The 22043-nt window shown below is 47.7% G+C and overlaps 1 protein-coding gene across 4 annotated transcripts in view; it reads left to right on the top strand.

Moving 5' to 3' along the window:
* The window catches only part of UPF2 (UPF2 regulator of nonsense mediated mRNA decay), a 376291-nt gene that overhangs the window by 133886 nt on the left and 220362 nt on the right, over window positions 1–22043 (top strand). For all 4 annotated transcript variants that reach the window (XM_063926873.1, XM_063926875.1, XM_063926874.1 and 1 more), the window contains exons 4-6: window positions 12770–13549; window positions 14940–15100; window positions 15426–15623. In XM_063926873.1, the coding sequence (XP_063782943.1) occupies window positions 12770–13549; window positions 14940–15100; window positions 15426–15623 (1139 nt within the window). The remainder of the gene's footprint in view (window positions 1–12769; window positions 13550–14939; window positions 15101–15425; window positions 15624–22043) is intronic.

The raw sequence follows: 22043 nt of genomic DNA, 5'->3' as shown, positions 1-22043 counted from the left end.
AGCTGTATTCCCAGCAGGTGATAATCAAGGTACCCCTCCTACAACAGGGAAAGGGGTATTATTCCACGCTGTTTGTGGTACCGAAGCCGGACGGCTCGGTGAGACCCATTTTAAATCTGAAATCCTTGAACACTTACATAAAAAGGTTCAAGTTCAAGATGGAGTCACTCAGAGCAGTGATAGCGAACCTGGAAGAAGGGGACTATATGGTGTCTCTGGACATCAAGGATGCTTACCTCCATGTCCCAATTTGCCCTTCTCACCAAGGGTACCTCAGGTTTGTGGTACAGAACTGTCACTATCAGTTTCAGACGCTGCCGTTTGGATTGTCCACGGCACCCCGGGTCTTTACCAAGGTAATGGCCGAAATGATGATTCTTCTTCGAAGAAAAGGCGTCTTAATTATCCCTTACTTGGACGATCTCCTGATAAGGGCAAGGTCCAGAGAACAGTTAGAGGTCGGAGTAGCACTATCTCAAGTAGTACTACGACAGCACGGATGGATTCTAAATATTCCAAAATCGCAGCTGATTCCGACGACACGTCTGCTGTTCCTAGGGATGATTCTGGACACAGTACAGAAAAAGGTGTTTCTCCCGGAGGAGAAAGCCAAGGAGTTATCCGACCTAGTCAGGAACCTCCTAAGACCAGGCCAAGTGTCAGTACATCAATGCACAAGGGTCCTGGGAAAGATGGTGGCTTCTTACGAAGCGATTCCATTCGGCAGATTCCACGCAAGAACTTTTCAGTGGGATCTGCTGGACAAATGGTCCGGATCGCATCTTCAAATGCATCAGCGGATAACCCTGTCTCCAAGGACAAGGGTGTCTCTCCTGTGGTGGTTACAGAGTGCTCATCTCCTAGAGGGCCGCAGATTCGGCATTCAGGATTGGGTCCTGGTGACCACGGATGCCAGCCTGAGAGGCTGGGGAGCAGTCACACAGGGAAGAAATTTCCAGGGCTTGTGGTCAAGCATGGAAACGTCACTTCACATAAATATCCTGGAACTAAGGGCCATTTAGAATGCCCTAAGTCAGGCAAGACCTCTGCTTCAGGGTCAGCCGGTGTTGATCCAGTCGGACAACATCACGGCAGTCGCCCACGTAAACAGACAGGGCGGCACAAGAAGCAGGAGGGCAATGATGGAAGTGGCATGGATTCTTCGCTGGGCGGAGAATCATGTGATAGCACTGTCAGCAGTGTTCATTCCGGGAGTGGACAACTGGGAAGCAGACTTCCTCAGCAGACACGATCTTCACCCGGGGGAGTGGGGACTTCACCCAGAAGTCTTCCACATGATTGTGAACCGTTGGGAAAAACCAAAGGTGGACATGATGGCGTCCCGCCTCAACAAAAAACTGGACAGATATTGCGCCAGGTCAAGGGACCCTCAGGCAATAGCTGTGGACGCTCTGGTAACACCGTGGGTGTACCAGTCAGTGTATGTGTTCCCTCCTCTTCCTCTCATACCAAAAGTACTGAGAATCATAAGAAGGAGAGGAGTAAAGACTATACTCGTGGCTCCGGATTGGCCAAGAAGGACTTGGTACCCGGAAATTCAAGAGATGCTCACGGAAGACCCGTGGCCTCTACCTCTAAGAAAGGACCTGCTCCAGCAGGGACCATGTCTGTTCCAAGACTTACCGCGGCTGCGTTTGACGGCATGGCGGTTGAACGCCGGATCCTGAAGGAAAAAGGCATTCCGGATGAAGTCATCCCTACCCTGATCAAAGCCAGGAAGGATGTAACCATACAACATTATCACCGTATTTGGCGTAAATATGTTGCGTGGTGCGAGGCCAGGAAGGCCCCTACAGAGGAATTTCAACTGGGTCGTTTCCTGCATTTCCTGCAAACAGGACTGTCTATGGGCCTCAAATTAGGGTCCATTAAGGTTCAAATTTCGGCCCTGTCAATATTCTTCCAAAAAGAACTGGCTTCTGTTCCTGAAGTTCAGACGTTTGTCAAGGGAGTACTGCATATACAGCCTCCTTTTGTGCCTCCAGTGGCACCTTGGGATCTCAATGTAGTTTTGGGATTCCTAAAATCACATTGGTTTGAACCACTCACCACTGTGGACTTAAAATATCTCACATGGAAAGTGGTAATGCTGTTAGCCCTGGCTTCAGCCAGGCGTGTCTCAGAATTGCCGGCTTTATCCTATAAAAGCCCTTACCTAATTTTTCATATAGACAGGGCAGATTTGAGGACTCGTCCTCAATTTCTTCCTAAGGTGGTTTCAGCATTTCACTTAAACCAGCCTATTGTGGTGCCTGCGGCTACTAGGGACTTGGAGGATTCCAAGTTGCTGGACGTAGTCAGGACCCTGAAAATATATGTTTCCAGGACGGCTGGAGTCAGAAAATCTGATTCGCTGTTTATCCTGTATGCACCCAGCAAGCTGGGTGCTCCTGCTTCTAAGCAGACGATTGCTCGTTGGATTTGTAGTACAATTCAGCTTGCACATTCTGTGGCAGGCCTGCCACAGCCAAAATCTGTAAAAGCCCATTCCACACGGAAAGTGGGCTCATCTTGGGCGGCTGCCCGAGGGGTCTCGGCTTTACAACTTTGCCGAGCAGCTACTTGGTCAGGGGCAAACACGTTTGCTAAATTCTATAAATTTGATACCCTGGCTGAGGAGGACCTGGAGTTCTCTCATTCTGTGCTGCAGAGTCATCCGCACTCTCCCGCCCGTTTGGGAGCTTTGGTATAATCCCCATGGTCCTTTCGGAGTCCCCAGCATCCACTAGGACGTTAGAGAAAATAAGAATTCACTTACCGATAATTCTATTTCTCATAGTCCGTAGTGGATGCTGGGCGCCCATCCCAAGTGCGGATTGTCTGCATTACTTGTACATAGTTATTGTTACAAAAATCGGGTTATTGTTGTTGTGAGCCATCTTTTCAGAGGCTCCTTCTGTTATCATGCTGTTAACTGGGTTCAGATCACAAGTTGTACGGTGTGATTGGTGTGGCTGGTATGAGTCTTACCCGGGATTCAAAATCCTTCCTTATTGTGTACGCTCGTCCGGGCACAGTATCCTAACTGAGGCTTGGAGGAGGGCCATAGGGGGAGGAGCCAGTGCACACCAGCTAGTCCTAAAGCTTTTACTTTGTGCCCAGTCTACTGCGGAGCCGCTATTCCCCACGGTCCTTTCGGAGTCCCCAGCATCCACTACGGACTATGAGAAATAGAATTATCGGTAAGTAAATTCTTATTATTGACCCTGGGGCATATAAAAGATGCTGTCCTATATATGAGAGATGCTCAAAGAGACATTAGTCTACTGAGTTCTAGAATAAATGCTATGTCGATTTCTGCCAGAAGGGTCCTGTGGACTCGGCAATGGACAGGTGATGCCGACTCAAAATTGCACATGGAGGTTTTACCTTACAAGGGTGAGGAATTGTTTGGGGAGGGTCTTTCGGACCTGGTCTCCACAGCTACTGCTGGAAAGTCAAATTTTTTGCCATATGTTTCCTCACAGCCTAAGAAAGCACCGTATTACCAAATGCAGTCCTTTCGATCACAGAAAAGCAAGAAAGTCCGGGGTGCTTCCTTTCTTGCCAGGGGCAGAGGAAAGAAGCTGCACAACACAGCTAGTTCCCAGGAACAGAAGTCCTCCCCGGCTTCCACAAAATCCACCGCATGACGCTGGGGCTCCACAGGCGGAGCTAGGCCCGGTGGGGGCGCGTCTCCGAAATTTCAGCCACAAGTGGGTTCACTCCCAGTTGGATCCCTGGGCAATAGATATTGTGTCTCAGGGATACAAGCTGGAATTCGAAGAGATGCCCCCTCACAGATACCTCAAATCGGCCCTGCCAGCTTCCCCCCTCGAGAGGGAAATAGTGTTAACTGCAATTCACAAATTGTATCTTCAACAGGTGGTGGTCAAGGTTCCCCTCCTTCAACAAGGAAGGGGTTATTATTCGACCATGTTTGTAGTACCGAAACCGGACGGTTCGGTCAGACCCATATTGAATTTAAAATCCCTGAACATGTACCTGAAAAGGTTCCGGTTTAAGATGGAATCGCTGAGAGCGGTCATCGCAAGCCTGGAAGGGGGGGATTTTATGGTGTCTCTGGACATAAAGGATGCATACCTTCATGTCCCACCTCATCAGGTGTACCTCAGATTTGTGGTACAAGATTGTCATTACCAATTTCAGACGTTGCCGTTTGGTCTCTCCACGGCTCCGAGAATATTTACCAAGGTAATGGTGGAAATGATCTTATTCCTGCGGAAGCAAGGGGTCACAATTATCCCATACTTGGACGATCTCCTCATAAAAGCGAGGTCAAGAGAGCAGTTGCTGATCAGCGTAGCACGTTCTCTGGAAGTGTTACGGCAACACGGCTGGATTCGAAATATTCCAAAGTCGCAGTTGATTCCTACGACTCGTCTGCCTTTCCTGGGCATGATTCTGGACACAGACCAGAAAAGAGTTTATCTCCCGATAGAGAAAGCTCAGGAACTCATGACACTAATCAGAAACCTATTAAAACCAAAACAGGTGTCAGTGCATCACTGCACTCGAGTCCTGGGAAAGATGGTGGCATCATACGAGGCCATTCCCTTCGGCAGGTTCCATGCGAGGACCTTTCAATGGAACTTACTGGACAAATGGTCCGGATCACATCTTCAGATGCATCGGTTAATCACCCTATCCCCCATGGCCAGGGTGTCTCTCCTGTGGTGGCTGCAGAGTGCTCACCTTCTCGAGGGCCGCAGATTCGGCATTCAGGACTGGGTCCTGGTGACCACGGATGCAAGCCTCCGAGGGTGGGGAGCAGTCACACAGGGAAGAAATTTCCAAGGTCTGTGGTCAAGTCAGGAGACTTGCCTTCACATCAACATCCTGGAACTAAGGGCCATTTACAACGCCCTACGTCAAGCGGAGACCCTGCTTCGCGACCAACCGGTTCTGATTCAGTCAGACAACATCACCGCTGTGGCTCATGTAAACCGCCAAGGCGGTACAAGGAGCAGGGTGGCAATGGCGGAAGCCACCAGAATTCTTCGCTGGTCGGAGAATCACGTAAGCGCACTGTCAGCAGTGTTCATCCCGGGAGTGGACTACTGGGAAGCAGACTTCCTCAGCAGGCACGACCTCCACCCGGGAGAGTGGGGACTTCATCAAGAAGTCTTCACGCAGATTGCAAGTCGGTGGGAACTGCCACAGGTGGACATGATGGCATCCCGCCTCAACAAAAAGCTACAGAGGTATTGCGCCAGGTCAAGAGACCCTCAGGCGATAGATGTGGACGCACTGGTGACACCGTGGGTGTTCCAGTCGGTCTATGTATTTCCTCCTCTTCCTCTCATACCCAAGGTGCTGAGAATCATAAGAAAAAGAGGAGTGAACAATACTCATTGTTCCGGATTGGCCAAGAAGGACTTGGTATCCAGATCTGCAAGAAATGCTCACAGAGGAACCGTGGCCTCTTCCTCTAAGACAGGACTTGTTGCAACAGGGGCCCTGTCTGTTCCAAGACTTACCGCGGCTGCGTTTGACGGCATGGCGGTTGAACGCCGGATCCTAGCAGAGAAATGCATTCCGGATGAGGTTATTCCTACGCTGATAATGGCTAGGAAGGACGTGACAGCTCAACATTATCACCGTATATGGTGAAAATATGTTGCTTGGTGTGAGGCCAGGAATGCCCCTACGGAGGAATTCCAGCTGGGCCGTTTCCTTCACTTCCTACAGTCAGGAGTGACTTTGGGCCTAAAATTGGGTTCCATTAAGGTCCAGATTTCGGCCCTATCCATTTTCTTTCCAAAAGAGCTGGCTTCTCTACCTGAAGTTCAGACGTTTGTAAAGGGAGTGCTGCATATTCAGCCCCCTTTTGTGCCTCCAGTGGCACCTTGGGATCTTAACGTGGTGTTGAGTTTCCTGAAATCCCACTGGTTTGAACCACTCAAAACGGTGGAATTTAAATATCTCACGTGAAAGGGGGTCATGCTACTAACCTTCGCTTCGGCTAGGCGTGTGTCAGAATTGGCGGCTTTGTCACATAAAAGCCCCTATCTGGTTTTCCATGCGGATAGAGCAGAATTGAGGACCCGTCCACAATTCCTGCCGAAAGTGGTTTCATCTTTTCATATAAACCAACCTATTGTGGTGCCTGTGGCTACTACTGACTTGGAGGATTCCGAGTTGCTTGATGTGGTCAGGGCTTTGAAGGTTTATGTAGCCAGAACGGCTAGGGTCAGGAAAACAGAGTCTTTGTTTATCCTGTATGCTTCCAACAAGCTTGGTGCTCCTGCTTCAAAGCAAACTATTGCTCGCTGGATCTGTAACACGATTCAGCAGGCTCACTCTGCGGCTGGATTGCCGCTGCCAAAATCAGTTAAGGCCCATTCCACTAGGAAGGTGGGCTCTTCTTGGGCGGCTGCCCGAGGGGTCTCGGCATTACAGCTGTGCCGAGCGGCTACTTGGTCAGGTTCAAACACTTTTGCAAAGTTCTATAAGTTTGATACCCTGGCTGAGGAGTACCTTGTGTTTGCTCAATCGGTGCTGCAGAGTCATCCGCACTCTCCCGCCCGTTTGGGAGCTTTGGTATAATCCCCATGGTCCTTACGGAGTCCCCAGCATCCACTAGGACGTTGGAGAAAATAAGATTTTACTTACCGGTAAATCTATTTCACGTAGTCCGTAGTGGATGCTGGGCACCCGTCTCAAGTGCGGACTTCTTCTGCAATACTTGTATATAGTTATTGCTGCAATAAGGGTTATGTTATAGTTGCATCAGGGTTGTACTGATGCTCTGTTGTTGTTCATACTGTTGACTGGGTAAGTTTATCACAAGTTATATGGTGTGATTGGTGTGGCTGGTATGTATCTTGCCCTGGATTACCAAAATCCTTTCCTTGTACTGTCAGCTCTTCCGGGCACAGTTTCTCTAACTGAGGTCTGGAGGAGGGACATAGAGGGAGGAGCCAGAGCACACCAGAATCTAAATTCTTTCTTAAAGTGCCCATGTCTCCTGCGGAGCCCGTCTATTCCCCATGGTCCTTACGGAGTCCACAGCATCCACTACGGACTACGAGAAATAGATTTACCGGTAAGTAAAATCTTATTTTCTGTCTCATTTTAATAATGTAATTCAGAGGCAAAAAGCTTGTTACACCTGAGTCTCCTACTTCTCGTGTGTGTTGCAATATTCTCTCTTCAAAGGATTCTGCGGACCTATGTACTGCATGTGTGGGAGCTCCGCCATCAGATGATCCGGCACATGCCGTACAGGAACCGGCTTGGGCGACCACCCTCACACAGGTTATGGCACAACTGGTGGATCGTTTGGCTCCACTGTATCTCCACCGGATCCAGCACCGCCTGGTGCCTCTGCAACAGGTCAGTCCTATCCGATTCCTCCTCCCCAGGTAGAGCCACCTTGGGTTCACACATTGGCTCAGTCGGTTCAGGGCCTTTCTCAGTTCTCAGCCTCCATGCAACAACTTATAGACAGGGACAGACGTCCCAGAAGGGCTCATGCCTCTAGTGACACCGCTACCCCTCTCTTAGACAAGGATTCAGAGTTAGAGTCCCTTCATTCAGATCAGGAGAGCGGGTTCGGGGGTTCTGATCTGGACACATCTATGGGTCTTGAGTACTCCCTATCGGTGGCAGAGGTGGAAGCCCTTGTCAAACACGTACGTCTGGTCCTGGATATTGAGCACATGGATCCAACTCCCACGTCCAAGACACTGGTTTTCAAAAAAAATAAAGAAATATTCAACACAATTTCCCTCTTCGGCACAATTGGAGGATATGTTAGAGGGAGCTTGGGCCAAACCGGATAAGCTGTTTCAGCTCTCCAAAAGATATCAGTCTTTCTACCCATTTCCATCTAAAGACACGTCCTCAAGACAGCTTATACACATGCAGGTGCGATTACAAGGCCAGCGTTTACCTCGCCCTGGATAATTAAGGCAATAGCTTGTTGGACGGAAAATCTACACCAGGGTCTGTCGTCTATTGTTAGTAGAAAACAGTTGTTGGTCCTGGTGGGGAATATTCAGAAGACGATTACCTACCTTGGCGAAGCAGCCCTGGATACAGCTATTCTTAAGTCTAAGGTTTTAGCTACAACGGTGGCGGCCAGACTATCGTTATGGCTTCGTAGTTGGAGAGCGGATGCTTCCTCCAAGAAAGCTCTGGAAACTTTACCTTTGGCAGGAGATATCTTGATCGGCAAGGAATTAAATGACATTGTTACCTCACTGGCGACCGCTAAAACCGCCTTCCTACCGTCAGCAGAAGCCCCTAAACCTTCCTTTTGCTCATTTTGTTTTCAAGGAAGGGCTAAGGGCCAGGCCTCCTCCCATTATCAGGCCCCGGCGAAAGATTCCAAGTCTCACACAAAACAGCCTTGGGCTACCAGACGCCCAACCTCCAAATCCACCGAGAAGCCTGCGGTGTGACGGGGCGGGCCTCGTCTTGGGGGATCCCAGGTTGGGGGGCCGACAGCTGTCCTTTGCTTTGCAATGGTTGGACATCACGACTGACACCTGGGTCAGGGAACTCGATACTCACGGATATGCCCTGACTTTTTGGTGCCGCCCTCCAAGAAAATTCTTCACCATGGGGCATCCGGGGAATCCCGGAGAGGCAGCAAGCACTACTACAATTAGTCGGCTCCCTTCTCATCGCCAACGTCATTGTTCCAGTAACAACAGAACAACGGGGATGAGGTTTTTTCACCTTGCTCCTCTTGGTTCAGAAGCTGGACGCTTTGTTTCGACTCATCTTCAACCTCAAGAAGTTAAATCTGTACCTGAGGGTCCCCAAATTCTGCATGGAATCTCTCAGAACGATCATCTTGGCTCTAGAACCTGGGGATTATGTGGCATCCCTGGATATCCAGGATGCATATTTGCATATTCCAATTTGACCATGCCACCAATTGTATCTCCGGTTTGCAGTCAACGACAGCCGTTACCAATTTTGAGCCTTGCCTTTTGGCCTTTACATGGCTCCACAAGTCTTCGCAAAAGCGATGGCAGTGATTGCTGCCCATCTCAGACGCACTTGAATACGGATCCTACCCTACTTACATGACGTCCTGCTTCTTGGACAGTCCCAGGATATGCTCTCAGTACATGTTCGTTCAGCAGTGGAGATTCTGTAGTCTCATGGCTGGAGGATAAACTGGAAAAAATAATCCTTAACGCCCTCGCAGACAATCCTTCATTTAGGGGCATTGTTAAATACCAAAGACCAGTGCGTGTTCCTACCTCCGGACAAGATCCTGATCATTCAGACCAGAATCCGCTCACTTCTGCGCATAGTATCAGTTCATGCATGCCTGAGAGTTCTAGGCTCGATGGTGGCGGCGTTCGACATGGTGGAGTGTGCCCAGTTCCACACTCGCCCTCTGCAATTGGAGGTCCTTCGCAAATGGGACGGTTCTCCTCTCCACATCCGATCGCCGACCATTGTCTTTACTCTGGAGTTTTGCTTATCCTTAACATAGTGGCTCATATGAGCCAATCTCCACAAGGGACGACCCTTTTGGGTTCAAAACTGGACCGTGATCACCACTGACGGCAGTCTTCTAGGGGAGGGTCTTGGAGACCCACACGTTCCAAGGTCGCTGGACTACTCGAGGAAGCAAGCTCCCCATCAATGTCTTGGAATTAAGAGCAATTCTAAACGCGTTACTTTCAGCAAAACCACTCCTCCACGGCTGGCCAGTTTAAGTCCAGTCAGACAATGCGATGGCGGTGGCATACATAGACTTCCAGGGAGGCACTCGAAGACAGGGGGGGCCATGCAAGAGGTAACCAAGATTTTCCTGTGGGCCGAGCAAAATCTACCGGCACTGTCTGCAGTGTTCATTCCAGGGGTACTAAACTGGAAAGCAGGGGTACTCAACTGGACAGGACGTTCACTCGGGAGAGTGGAAACTACACCCAGAGGTGTTCAACCAGTTGGTGTCTTGGTGGGATATGCCGGACATAGACCTCGTGGCATCCTGTCATAACAGGCAGGTCAGCGGGTTCGGCTCTCGCACACAAGAGATCCTCTAGCGTTCCTATTGGACGCCCTAACAGACCATTGGTCGTTTCCCCTGGTGTATGCCTATGCTCCGATTTCCATGATTCTCAGACTACTATGGAAATTCAAGCAACTGGGAGGCATGATGATACTAGTGGTTCCTGATTTACCGCTTCGCCCTTGGTATGCAGATCTTCTCAATCTGTCCATAGATGCCCCGTGGCGTCTTCCAGTTCGCCCGGACCTTCTGTCACAGGGACCCTGTGTATATCCAGATCCTATTTGCATTGTTTTGGCGGCGTGGCTATTGAGTCATCCGTCCTAAGACTGAAAGGATTTTCCAGGGCGGTCATCAAAACAATGCTTAGTACCAGGAAAGCATCGTCTGCCAGAGTCTATCACCGCATCTGGAAGGCATACTTTTCCTGGTGTACAATTCGTCACTTCAGCCCGCTGTCTTTTTAGATTGCCTCGACTTTTATCCTTTCTCCAGTCAGGTTTGCATCTCTGACTCTGGTTGTCGTCCTTGAAAGTCCAGGTATCAGCACTGTCAGTGCTGTTTCAAAAACAACTTGCAAACATTCCAGTTGTTAAAATTTTCCTCCAGGGAGTACTTCATGTACAGCCACCATTTGTGCCCCCAGTGGCTCCATGGGACCTTTCCCTGGTGCTCAGGGCGTTGCAGACCGCTCCTTTTGAACCCATGGACTCGCCTGACCTCAGATGGATCACGTGGAAGACCTTTGGCTATCTCTTCAGCTCGAAGAGTATTGGATCTAAGTGCCTTATTCTGGCGTTCGCCCTTCCTGGTCTTTCACTCTGGCAGGGCGGTTTTTCGCACTCGACCAGGTTTTCTTCCAAAAGTGGTTTCTAGTTTCCATCTGAATCAAGAAATTGTGGTGCTGGCCTTATCGGCGGCCCCTCCTGAGGAAGCTTCATTAGATGTCCTCCGCGCTCTTCGCATATATGTGACAAAACCAAGGATATCCGATGCTCGGACTCCCTGTTTGTGTTACTGGATCCTCACAAACGGGGGTGGCCAGATGGCTTCGGTTGACCATTCAACATGCCTATATGGCGGCGAACCTTCCCCCACCTCTGGGGGTCGAAGCTCATTCCACACCAGCTGTGGGAGCTTCTTGGGCGGCCTCTCGTGAGGCCTTGGCCGTGCAGCTTTGTAAAGCTGCTACATGGTCCTCTGCCCAGACCTTCATTAAGTTCTGTGTGTTCTACACTTTTGTGTCGGGTGACGCTGCCTTCGGGCGTAGTGTCCTGAGCGCAGTCCAGGAGTGTCCCCTCCCTTTGGGGGACAGCTTTGGGACGTCCCAAATGTAAGCATTCTCCTGTGCCCCCTAATGGACGATAAATAAAATAGGATTTATGTCTTACCTTGGTAAATCCTTTTCTTTGAGTTCATAGGTGGCACAGGACGCCCTCCCTGACGCACCTGTCCTGCGGATTTAAGTTCCTGTGTGGGCGGTGTGTGGCCAGCCATTTTCGCGGTGTCTTCCTGTGTGTGGTTTTCTTCCTTCCTCTCCTTCCGCTACTGCTTTGGGCTTGCTACTTAAACTGGCGGGCCTGGAGACAGGGTATAGGGGACAGGGACGCATGGCCTGCTGGGTACTTTAAAGTAACCCTTTTGGTGCTAGCCTGCTCCCAGCCAGCCTATACCCAGCGTTTAGCCTTCTCCTGTGCCCCCTATACACTCAAAGAAAAAGGTAAGACATAAATATTTTAGCCATAACTATCAAGAAATAGCCAGGTGGGAGCTTTTGCAAATAATTTGTTTAAACCGTGCCCAGACACTGCCCAATTGCTCTGTGGACACAAATATGTTTTTAACCACTCCCAGATACTGTCCCTACTTGCTGGCTACACAGAATGCCCCCCATTAACAAACAAGTGAGAGAGTGGACGCAGGAGGAGATCATTCTTCAATGTCTACACCAGACAGAGCGCCCTTCATTTTATTCAGGGGAGCAACTTTCAGACGCGTTACTGTGACGGCAGGAAGATTTATACCTTGTGGTGTGACAGGCGCTGACGTGGTTTGCTTCTACCCGGCAGCTGCTTATTAGAGATAGTCAGTCCCCTAAATACAATTAGTACAATAGCCTGGAGCAGCGCCTCTATGTAAATAAATTACTTAGCGTAAATATTTAACACACATTAATAATAAAAACATTACACATCATACATTAGATATATTAAAAAGTTGTCTTATAAAAACAATTCTCACCCACTGGAATGTGATATTACAATATCAGGCCATCATATTTGCCCGTTCCTATGGTGCATCCGGTATATTTGGCAACTTTGGTGTTTCCATGGTGAACTTTTTGGATAATCACCTTGTGGATTGGCACTACAGTTCCAAGAAATAATTTATTCTTTTGAGGTTAATTTTGTGCTCACCGCCCAAGGATGTTTTCCATTAACCAGGTTGGTATTAGATGGTAAGCAGTTCTCGGTTATATTGCGGTTTTTAATCCTCAGTGCAAGATTCTTTGGTAACTGTATAGCAAGATTTATTCGTGTCCAATGCACCCTTTGTTGAATCGATCCCAGAGCTGGTTCAAGCTGTTTGATGGTAGGTAGTGTGTGTCATTTACTAAATGTACAGGAACTGTAATTGTTTTATTAGATGTTATTTTCTATAGCTTTTCCAGAAAAAAAGCTTTTATAGATTTGTGCCTAATGTGGAATGATGAATGTTGAAATGGATATATTGTATTTTAAATAATTTTTCTTATTGTTGGTACAGAGAAAAAGAAGAAGCGCATCAACTGCACCAGGAAGCCTGGGAACGACATCAGGCCAGGAAAGAACTTCGCAGTAAGAATCAGAATGCTCCAGAACACCGGCCAGAGGAGCACTTCTTTAGCAAGCTGGACTCTAGTCTGAAGAAAAACACTGCCTTTGTGAAGAAACTTAAAACCATTACTGAGCAGCAGAGGGATTCCTTGTCACATGATTTCAATGGCCTTAATTTGAGCAAGTACATTGCAGAAGCTGCAGCTTCTATAGTAGAAGCAAAATTGAAAATTTCTGACGTTAACTGTGCAGTTCACCTGTGTTCTCTCTTCCATCAGCGGTATGTTGATTTTGCCCAGTCTCTTCTACAGGTTTGGAAAAAACATTTTGAGGCCCGCAAAGAAGAGAAAACACCCAACATAACTAAACTGAGAACAGATTTGCGTTTTATTGCTGAGTTAACCATTATTGGCATCTTCACGGACAAAGAAGGTCTTTCTTTAATCTACGAGCAACTGAAGAACATCATTAATGCTGATCGAGAGTCTCACACTCATGTTTCAGTAGTTATTAGCTTCTGTCGTCATTGCGGTGATGATATAGCAGGTTTGATTTCAAGAAAGGTGAAGTATGCATCTGAAAAATTTAGTCTAAACTTCCCACCAAGTGAGATCATCAGCCCAGAGAAGCAGCAGCCTTTTCAAAACTTGCTGAAGGAATACTTCACATCTTTAACAAAGCACCTGAAAAGGGACCACAGAGAGTTGCAGAACACAGAGCGCCAAAATAGGTAAAAGTAGCACACAGTTGTAGAACCGTTCTGGGTCCTACTGATTTTTGTTTGGTTATAACATGTAACAACTTGGCATCTCTTGCCTTAACTAGGTTTTTGTTATTGTTTTATAGTTTAAAGGTTTAAAAAAAAAAAAAAAATTATATGTTTTAGTCAATCAACTTTTTTTATTTTTTTGTTCTTTTGCCTGGCTGTTTACTCGGCACAATGCCTTTTTCATCAAAGGCACTGTACACCTTCCTAGTATTACATACCTCCCAACTTTTCGTAGCTGCCAGTCGGGACTCCATTGCACGGCGAAGCCGCTGGCGCCCTGCAAAAGGTGGCGTGGCTTCGCGCGGGCGCCTCCTTACACTCCTCCTGTATTTATCACAGTGGAGGCATGGTCTGCTGGTGTGCCCCCAGTCCTCTCTTTCTCATGTGAATAAACGCTGTGTGCATGCGCACAGTGTCTTTTCACCGCTGCTCTGCAAACTGTCGCCCCCTCACCACGGGACACTGCTGTCCGCAGGTGGGACAGCGGGACAGTCCCAGAAAAAGGGGACTGTCCTTCAAAAATCTGGACAGTTAGGAGGTATGTTATCAGCATTAATTGCTAATTTTAACTGTGATGGGAGTGTGCACGTGTGAAGAGAGGGCGCATAGGAAGACTATGGCTGACAGTTGATAACATGCGACCCTTAACTTATTTAAATACACCCACTTTTTCATACCGCTTCTGGCTGTTCATGAGGAAACACTAGGGGGTTTATATACAAAGTAACTCAATGCTTATTGTGTTTATGCGCAATATTTTAAAAGGACAATGTTTTTACTAGCCATGTCTTGCCAGTAATAGCTGTGCCCTTTCAAATATCAGGCATAAACACAATCAGAAGTGTAAAGGTTTACATCCAAATGCTTCGTAAATAAACCCCTAGGGAACCCATTTTTTTATTTTTATTTTTTATTTTTTTTAGATTTAAAGTTTGTACTATGCAATGTATATTGGGTTCTCTCACCAGTGGCAAATTAAGAAATCTGTCAAGTTTTGCATGAGCTTAGACGCCGTCCCTGTTCAGTTGAATGAAATGTCAAAGTAATGTTTTCCCATCTGTGTTATTTATGTTTTAACTACTTGATTATTTTTGTCTTTTTTTGTTGTTGTTTTTTGTTGTTGTTTTTTTTTTTTTTTACAAAAAAAGTCCTCAAAGATTGTCTTTTCATGTAATTCAGTTAAAACCAGATTTTTTTTATTTTATTTTTTAGATTTTGTATTTAAAAAAAATAGCTTAAGGGGTGTCTCACAACCCCAGTAGCATTACACCTTCACACATAGACCCCCTTAGTCACCTTGCCGAAGAAAAACATAAAATGAGTAATGCACTGAGTGTTTATTTTTGGGCAGGCGCATCCTTCACACAAAGGGAGAACTGAGCGAAGACAGACACAAGCAATATGAAGAGTTTGCAACATCTTATCAGAAATTGTTGGCAAACTCGCAATCTCTTGCTGATCTTCTGGATGAGAATATGCCTGAACTTCCTCAAGATAAACCTGTACCAGAAGGTGTGTGCACATGTAGAGAGACTAAGTCAGATTAATTTTGTCTAGATGCTTTGGTATGTCTGGGTTTTTTTTTTTTTTTTCATTTTTACAAAATGTTTAAATGAGGTAATCATCTTATCTAGTTTTGCTTTAACTGACCATTATTTATTCCATTGCAAACAATTTCTGAATGTATTATGACACCAGTTAGGTTGGTCTGTACAATTGGTGCAAATGGAAAAAATGTCAATGCAATATTATTGGTGCCAACATCTGAATGCAAGTTCCTAAAAACTTTGAATATTCCTTAAAAGAAACTTGAAATAAATGTGTATTTTTTTTATAGAACATGGGCCTGGCATTGACATTTTTACACCTGGAAAATCTGGTGATTACGACTTGGATGGAGGTATCTGGGAAGATGAAGATGCCCGTAACTTCTACGAAAACATGATTGACCTTAAAGCTTTTGTCCCTGCAATTCTGTTTAAAGATAATGAAAAAAGCACCCAAGGCAAGGACGTTGGTAAAGATGAGTTAAAAGGTAAATCTTCTTATTATTGTTTTCCAATACTACTTATCTGTTGAAGATGTTATGAACAGCCGGCATAGCTTTAGTGTGAAATTAAAGGGGGGTACACACGGAGAGATCCGTGTTTAAAATCTAAGCAGTCTGACTAGATTGCTTAGATTTTAAACACTGATCTGCCGTGTGTATGCCCCCCAGTGATGGGGCCGCGCATCGCTATCGCCGGTGCTAGAGCTTTATCTAGCGCGTCGCTCACTTCAGCACTGTGTGAAGTGAGCGGCCCGTCGTCCCCTTTCGCTCAGCACATCGCGCTGTGCTGAGCGGGGGGAGAGATGTGTGCTGAGCGGTCTGTGTTAAGATCGCTCAGCACACATCTCTCCCGTCAGTAACTCCCTTTAGAGTTGTGAAGTTTGTGTGGCCACCAGATCTGCTTTTGACTAGGGTCAGCATACCTTGTTGTACTCTATCTTCATGCTGTTCTTGTCCAGACAGTCCTGTTTCAGCCAATTAGTTTAACTGAAAGTGCACAGATAATTTCAGGTGATGAGCGTGCCGTTCTTACCCGAGGCTGTGATTTGTCCTTTGTGCTATTATTTGTGTGTCTAAAAAAAAAAAAAAATAGTAGTATTGCTATCCAATCCACTGTGAATTATACCACCAAAAGTAAAGATGAACAGAATTTATTGCATGGCACAGATTAAGCAGTAAAACAACATTGGTAAAGTAGTATACTGTCCTTCTTCAGTGCTTTGATGTAGAGTCCAAGGAGTTCTTTTTATTACATTTCTAAATATAACATGAGACATCTTTCAGAACTGCTGGACTAATTACTGAAGTATCAAACTATTAAACAGTCCTATATATATATATATATATATATATATATATATATATATATATATATATATATATTTCTCTGACGTCCTTGTGGATGCTGGGACTCCGTCAGGACCATGGGGAATAGCGGCTCCGCAGGAGACTGGGCACAAAAGTAAAAGCTTTAGGACTACCTGGTGTGCACTGGCTCCTCCCCCTATGACCCTCCTCCAAGCCTCAGTTAGATTTTTATGCCCGAACGAGAAGGGTGCACACTAGGTGGCTCTCCTGAGCTGCTTAGTGAAAAAGTTCAAGTTAGGTTTTTTATTTTCAGTGAGTCCTGCTGGCAACAGGCTCACTGCATCGAGGGACTAAGGGGAGAAGAAGCGAACTCACCTGCGTGCAGAGTGGATTGGGCTTCTTAGGCTACTGGACATTAGCTCCAGAGGGACCGATCACAGGCCCAGCCATGGATAGGTCCCAGAGCCGCGCCGCCGGCCCCCTTACAGAGCCAGAAGACAGAAGAGGTCCGGAAAATCGGCGGCAGAAGACGTCCTGTCTTCAATAAGGTAGCGCACAGCACTGCAGCTGTGCGCCATTGCTCTCAGCACACTTCACACTCCGGTCACTGAGGGTGCAGGGCGCTGGGGGGGGGCGCCCTGAGACGCAATAAAAACACCTTGGATGGCAAAAAATACATCACATATAGCTCCTGGGCTATATGGATGCATTGAACCCCTGCCAGTTTTCCTTAAAAAAGCGGGAGAAAGGCCGCCGAGAAGGGGGCGGAGCCTATCTCCTCGGCACACAAGCGCCATTTTCCCTCACAGCTCCGCTGGAAGGACGTCTCCCTGACTCCCCTGCAGTCCTGCACTACAGAAACAGGGTAAAACAAGAGAGGGGGTGCACTAAATTGGCATAAGAATCTATACAGCAGCTATATTAGGGAGAAACACTTATACAAGGTTGTCCCTATACATTATATATAGCGCTCTGGTGTGTGCTGGCAAACTCTCCCTCTGTCTCCCCAAAGGGCTAGTGGGGTCCTGTCCTCTATCAGAGCATTCCCTGTGTGTGTGCTGTGTGTCGGTACGTTTGTGTCGACATGTATGAGGAGGAAAATGGTGTGGAGGCGGAGCAATTGCCTGTAATAGTGATGTCACCCCCTAGGGAGTCGACACCTGACTGGATGGTCTTATGGAAGGAATTACGTGATAGCGTCAGCACTTTACAAAAGACTGTTGACGACATGAGACAGCCGGTAAATCAGTTTGTACCTGTCCAGGCGTCTCAAACACCGTCAGGGGCTCTAAAGCGCCCGTTACCTCAGATGGTCGACACAGACCCAGACACGGACACTGACTCCAGTGTCGACGGTGAGGAAACAAACGTGATTTCCAGTAGGGCCACACGTTACATGATCACGGCAATGAAGGAGGTTTTGAACATTTCTGATACTACAAGTACCACAAAAAAGGGTATTATGTGGGGTGTGAAAAAACTACCCGTAGTTTTTCCTGAATCAGATGAATTAAATGAGGTGTGTGATGAAGCGTGGGTTTCCCCCGATAAAAAACTGATAATTTCTAAAAAATTATTGGCATTATACCCTTTCCCGCCAGAGGTTAGGGCGCGTTGGGAAACACCCCCTAGGGTAGATAAAGCGCTCAAACGCTTATCAAAACAAGTGGCGTTACCGTCTCCTGATACGGCCGCCCTCAAGGAACCAGCTGATAGGAAGCTGGAAAATATCCTAAAAAGTATATACACACATACTGGTGTTATACTGCGACCAGCAATCGCCTCAGCCTGGATGTGCAGTGCTGGGGTGGCTTGGTCGGATTCCCTGACTGAAAATATTGATACCCTGGATAGGGACAGTATATTATTGACTATAGAGCATTTAAAGGATGCATTTCTATATATGCGAGATGCACAGAGGGATATTTGCACTCTGGCATCAAGAGTAAGTGCGCTGTCCATTTCTGCCAGAAGAGGGTTATGGACGCGACAGTGGTCAGGTGATGCGGATTCCAAACGGCATATGGAAGTATTGCCGTATAAAGGGGAGGAGTTATTTGGGGTTGGTCTATCGGACCTGGTGGCCACGGCAACGGCTGGGAAATCCACCTTTTTACCCCAGGTCACCTCTCAGCAGAAAAAGACACCGTCTTTTCAGGCTCAGTCCTTTCGTCCCCATAAGGGCAAGCGGGCAAAAGGCCACTCATTTCTGCCCCGGGGCAGAGGAAGGGGAAAAAGACTGCATCAGGCAGCCTCTTCCCAGGAACAGAAGCCCTCCCCCGCTTCTGCCAAGTCCTCAGCATGACGCTGGGGCCTTACAAGCGGACTCAGGCACGGTGGGGGGCCGTCTCAAGAATTTCAGCGCGCAGTGGGCTCACTCGCAAGTGGATCCCTGGATCCTGCAGGTAGTATCTCAGGGGTACAAATTGGAATTCGAGACGTCTCCCCCTCGCCGGTTCCTGAAGTCTGCTTTACCAACGTCTCCCTCCGACAGGGAGGCGGTATTGGAAGCCATTCACAAGCTGTATTCCCAGCAGGTGATAATCAAGGTACCCCTCCTGCAACAGGGAAAGGGGTATTATTCCACGCTGTTTGTGGTGCCGAAGCCGGACGGCTCGGTGAGACCTATTTTAAATCTGAAATCCTTGAACACTTACATACAAAGGTTCAAATTCAAGATGGAGTCACTCAGAGCAGTGATAGCGAACCTGGAAGAAGGGGACTATATGGTGTCTCTGGACATCAAGGATGCTTACCTCCATGTCCCAATTTGCCCTTCTCACCAAGGGTACCTCAGGTTTGTGGTACAGAACTGTCATTATCAGTTTCAGACGCTGCCGTTTGGATTGTCCACGGCACCCCGGGTCTTTACCAAGGTAATGGCCGAAATGATGATTCTTCTTCGAAGAAAAGGCGTCTTAATTATCCCTTACTTGGACGATCTCCTGATAAGGGCAAGGTCCAGGGAACAGTTAGAGGTCGGAGTAGCACTATCTCAAGTAGTGCTACGACAGCACGGGTTGATTCTAAATATTCCAAAATCGCAGCTGATTCCGACGACACGTCTGCTGTTCCTAGGGATGATTCTGGACACAGTCCAGAAAAAGGTGTTTCTCCCGGAGGAGAAAGCCAGGGAGTTATCCGAGCTAGTCAGGAACCTCCTAAAACCAGGCCAAGTGTCAGTGCATCAATGCACAAGGGTCCTGGGAAAAATGGTGGCTTCTTACGAAGCGATTCCATTCGGCAGATTCCACGCAAGAACCTTTCAGTGGGATCTGCTGGACAAATGGTCCGGATCGCATCTGCAGATGCATCAGCGGATAACCCTGTCTCCGAGGACAAGGGTGTCTCTCCTGTGGTGGTTGCAGAGTGCTCATCTTCTAGAGGGCCGCAGATTCGGCATTCAGGACTGGGTCCTGGTGACCACGGATGCCAGCCTGAGAGGCTGGGGAGCAGTCACACAGGGAAGAAATTTCCAGGGCTTGTGGTCAAGCCTGGAAACGTCACTTCACATAAATATCCTGGAACTAAGGGCCATTTACAATGCCCTAAGTCAAGCAAGGCCTCTGCTTCAGGGTCAGCCGGTGTTGATCCAGTCGGACAACATCACGGCAGTCGCCCACGTAAACAGACAGGGCGGCACAAGAAGCAGGAGAGCAATGGCAGAAGCTGCAAGGATTCTTCGCTGGGCGGAAAATCATGTGATAGCACCGTCAGCAGTGTTCATTCCCGGAGTGGACAACTGGGAAGCAGATTTTCTCAGCAGACACGATCTCCACCCGGGAGAGTGGGGACTTCATCCAGAAGTCTTCCAATTGATTGTAAACCGTTGGGAAAAACCAAAGGTGGACATGATGGCGTCCCGCCTCAACAAAAAACTAGACAGGTATTGCGCCAGGTCAAGGGACCCTCAGGCAATAGCGGTGGACGCTCTGGTAACACCGTGGGTGTACCAGTCAGTGTATGTGTTCCCTCCTCTGCCTCTCATACCCAAGATACTGAGGTTTATAAGACGGAGAGGAGTAAGAACTATACTCGTGGCTCCGGATTGGCCAAGAAGGACTTGGTACCCGGAACTTCAAGAGATGCTCACGGAGGATCCGTGGCCTCTACCGCTAAGAAGGGACCTGCTTCAGCAAGGACCCTGTCTGTTCCAAGACTTACCGCGGCTGCGTTTGACGGCATGGCGGTTGAACGCCGGATCCTGAAGGAAAAAGGCATTCCAGATGAAGTCATTCCTACCCTGATCAAAGCCAGGAAGGATGTAACTGCACAACATTATCACCGTATTTGGAGGAAATATGTTGCGTGGTGCGAGGCCAGGAAGGCCCCGACAGAGGAATTTCAACTAGGTCGTTTCCTGCATTTCCTGCAAACAGGACTGTCCATGGGCCTAAAATTAGGATCTATTAAGGTTCAAATTTCGGCCTTGTGGATTTTCTTCCAGAAAGAATTGGCTTCAGTTCCTGAAGTCCAGACTTTTGTAAAGGGGGTACTGCATATACAGCCGCCCTTTGTGCCTCCAGTGGCACCCTGGGATCTCAATGTGGTTTTGGGATTCCTAAAATCTCATTGGTTCGAACCACTTGCCACAGTGGATTTAAAATATCTCACATGGAAAGTGGTAATGCTGTTGGCCCTGGCTTCAGCCAGGCGCGTATCAGAATTAGCGGCTTTATCCTATAAAAGCCCTTACCTGATATTTCATTCGGATAGGGCGGAATTGAGGACTCTCCCTCAATTTCTCCCTAAGGTGGTTTCAGCGTTTCACCTAAACCAACCTATTGTGGTGCCTGCGGCTACTGGGGACTTGGAGGATTCCAAGTTACTGGATGTAGTCAGGGCCCTGAAAATATATGTTTCCAGGACGGCTGGAGTCAGAAAATCTGACTCGCTGTTTATATTGTATGCACCCAACAAGCTGGGTGCTCCTGCTTCTAAGCAGACTATTGCTCGTTGGATTTGTAGTACAATTCAGCTTGCACATTCTGTGGCAGGCCTGCCACAGCCAAAATCTGTCAATGCCCATTCCACAAGGAAGGTGGGCTCATCTTGGGCGGCTGCCCGAGGGGTCTCGGCTTTACAACTTTGCCGAGCAGCTACGTGGTCAGGGGAAACCACGTTTGTAAAATTCTACAAATTTGATACCCTGGCTGAGGAGGACCTGGAGTTCTCTCATTCGGTGCTGCAGAGTCATCCGCACTCTCCCGCCCGTTTGGGAGCTTTGGTATAATCCCCATGGTCCTGACGGAGTCCCAGCATCCACAAGGACGTCAGAGAAAATAAGAATTTACTTACCGATAATTCTATTTCTCGTAGTCCGTAGTGGATGCTGGGCGCCCATCCCAAGTGCGGATTGTCTGCAATACTTGTACATAGTTATTGTTGCCAAAAATTCGGGTTTTTGTTGTAGTGAGCCATCTGTTCTGGAGGCTCCTCATGTTATCATACTGTTAACTGGGTTTAGATCACAAGTTATATGGTGTGATTGGTGTGGCTGGTATGAGTCTTACCCGGGATTCAAAAATCCTTCCTTATTGTGTACGCTCGTCCGGGCACAGTATCTTAACTGAGGCTTGGAGGAGGGTCATAGGGGGA

This window comes from Pseudophryne corroboree, chromosome 6 (genome assembly GCF_028390025.1).
Source record: "Pseudophryne corroboree isolate aPseCor3 chromosome 6, aPseCor3.hap2, whole genome shotgun sequence".
Classification (NCBI taxonomy): domain Eukaryota; kingdom Metazoa; phylum Chordata; class Amphibia; order Anura; family Myobatrachidae; genus Pseudophryne; species Pseudophryne corroboree.
This window is presented reverse-complemented; position numbering and strand designations above follow the sequence as displayed.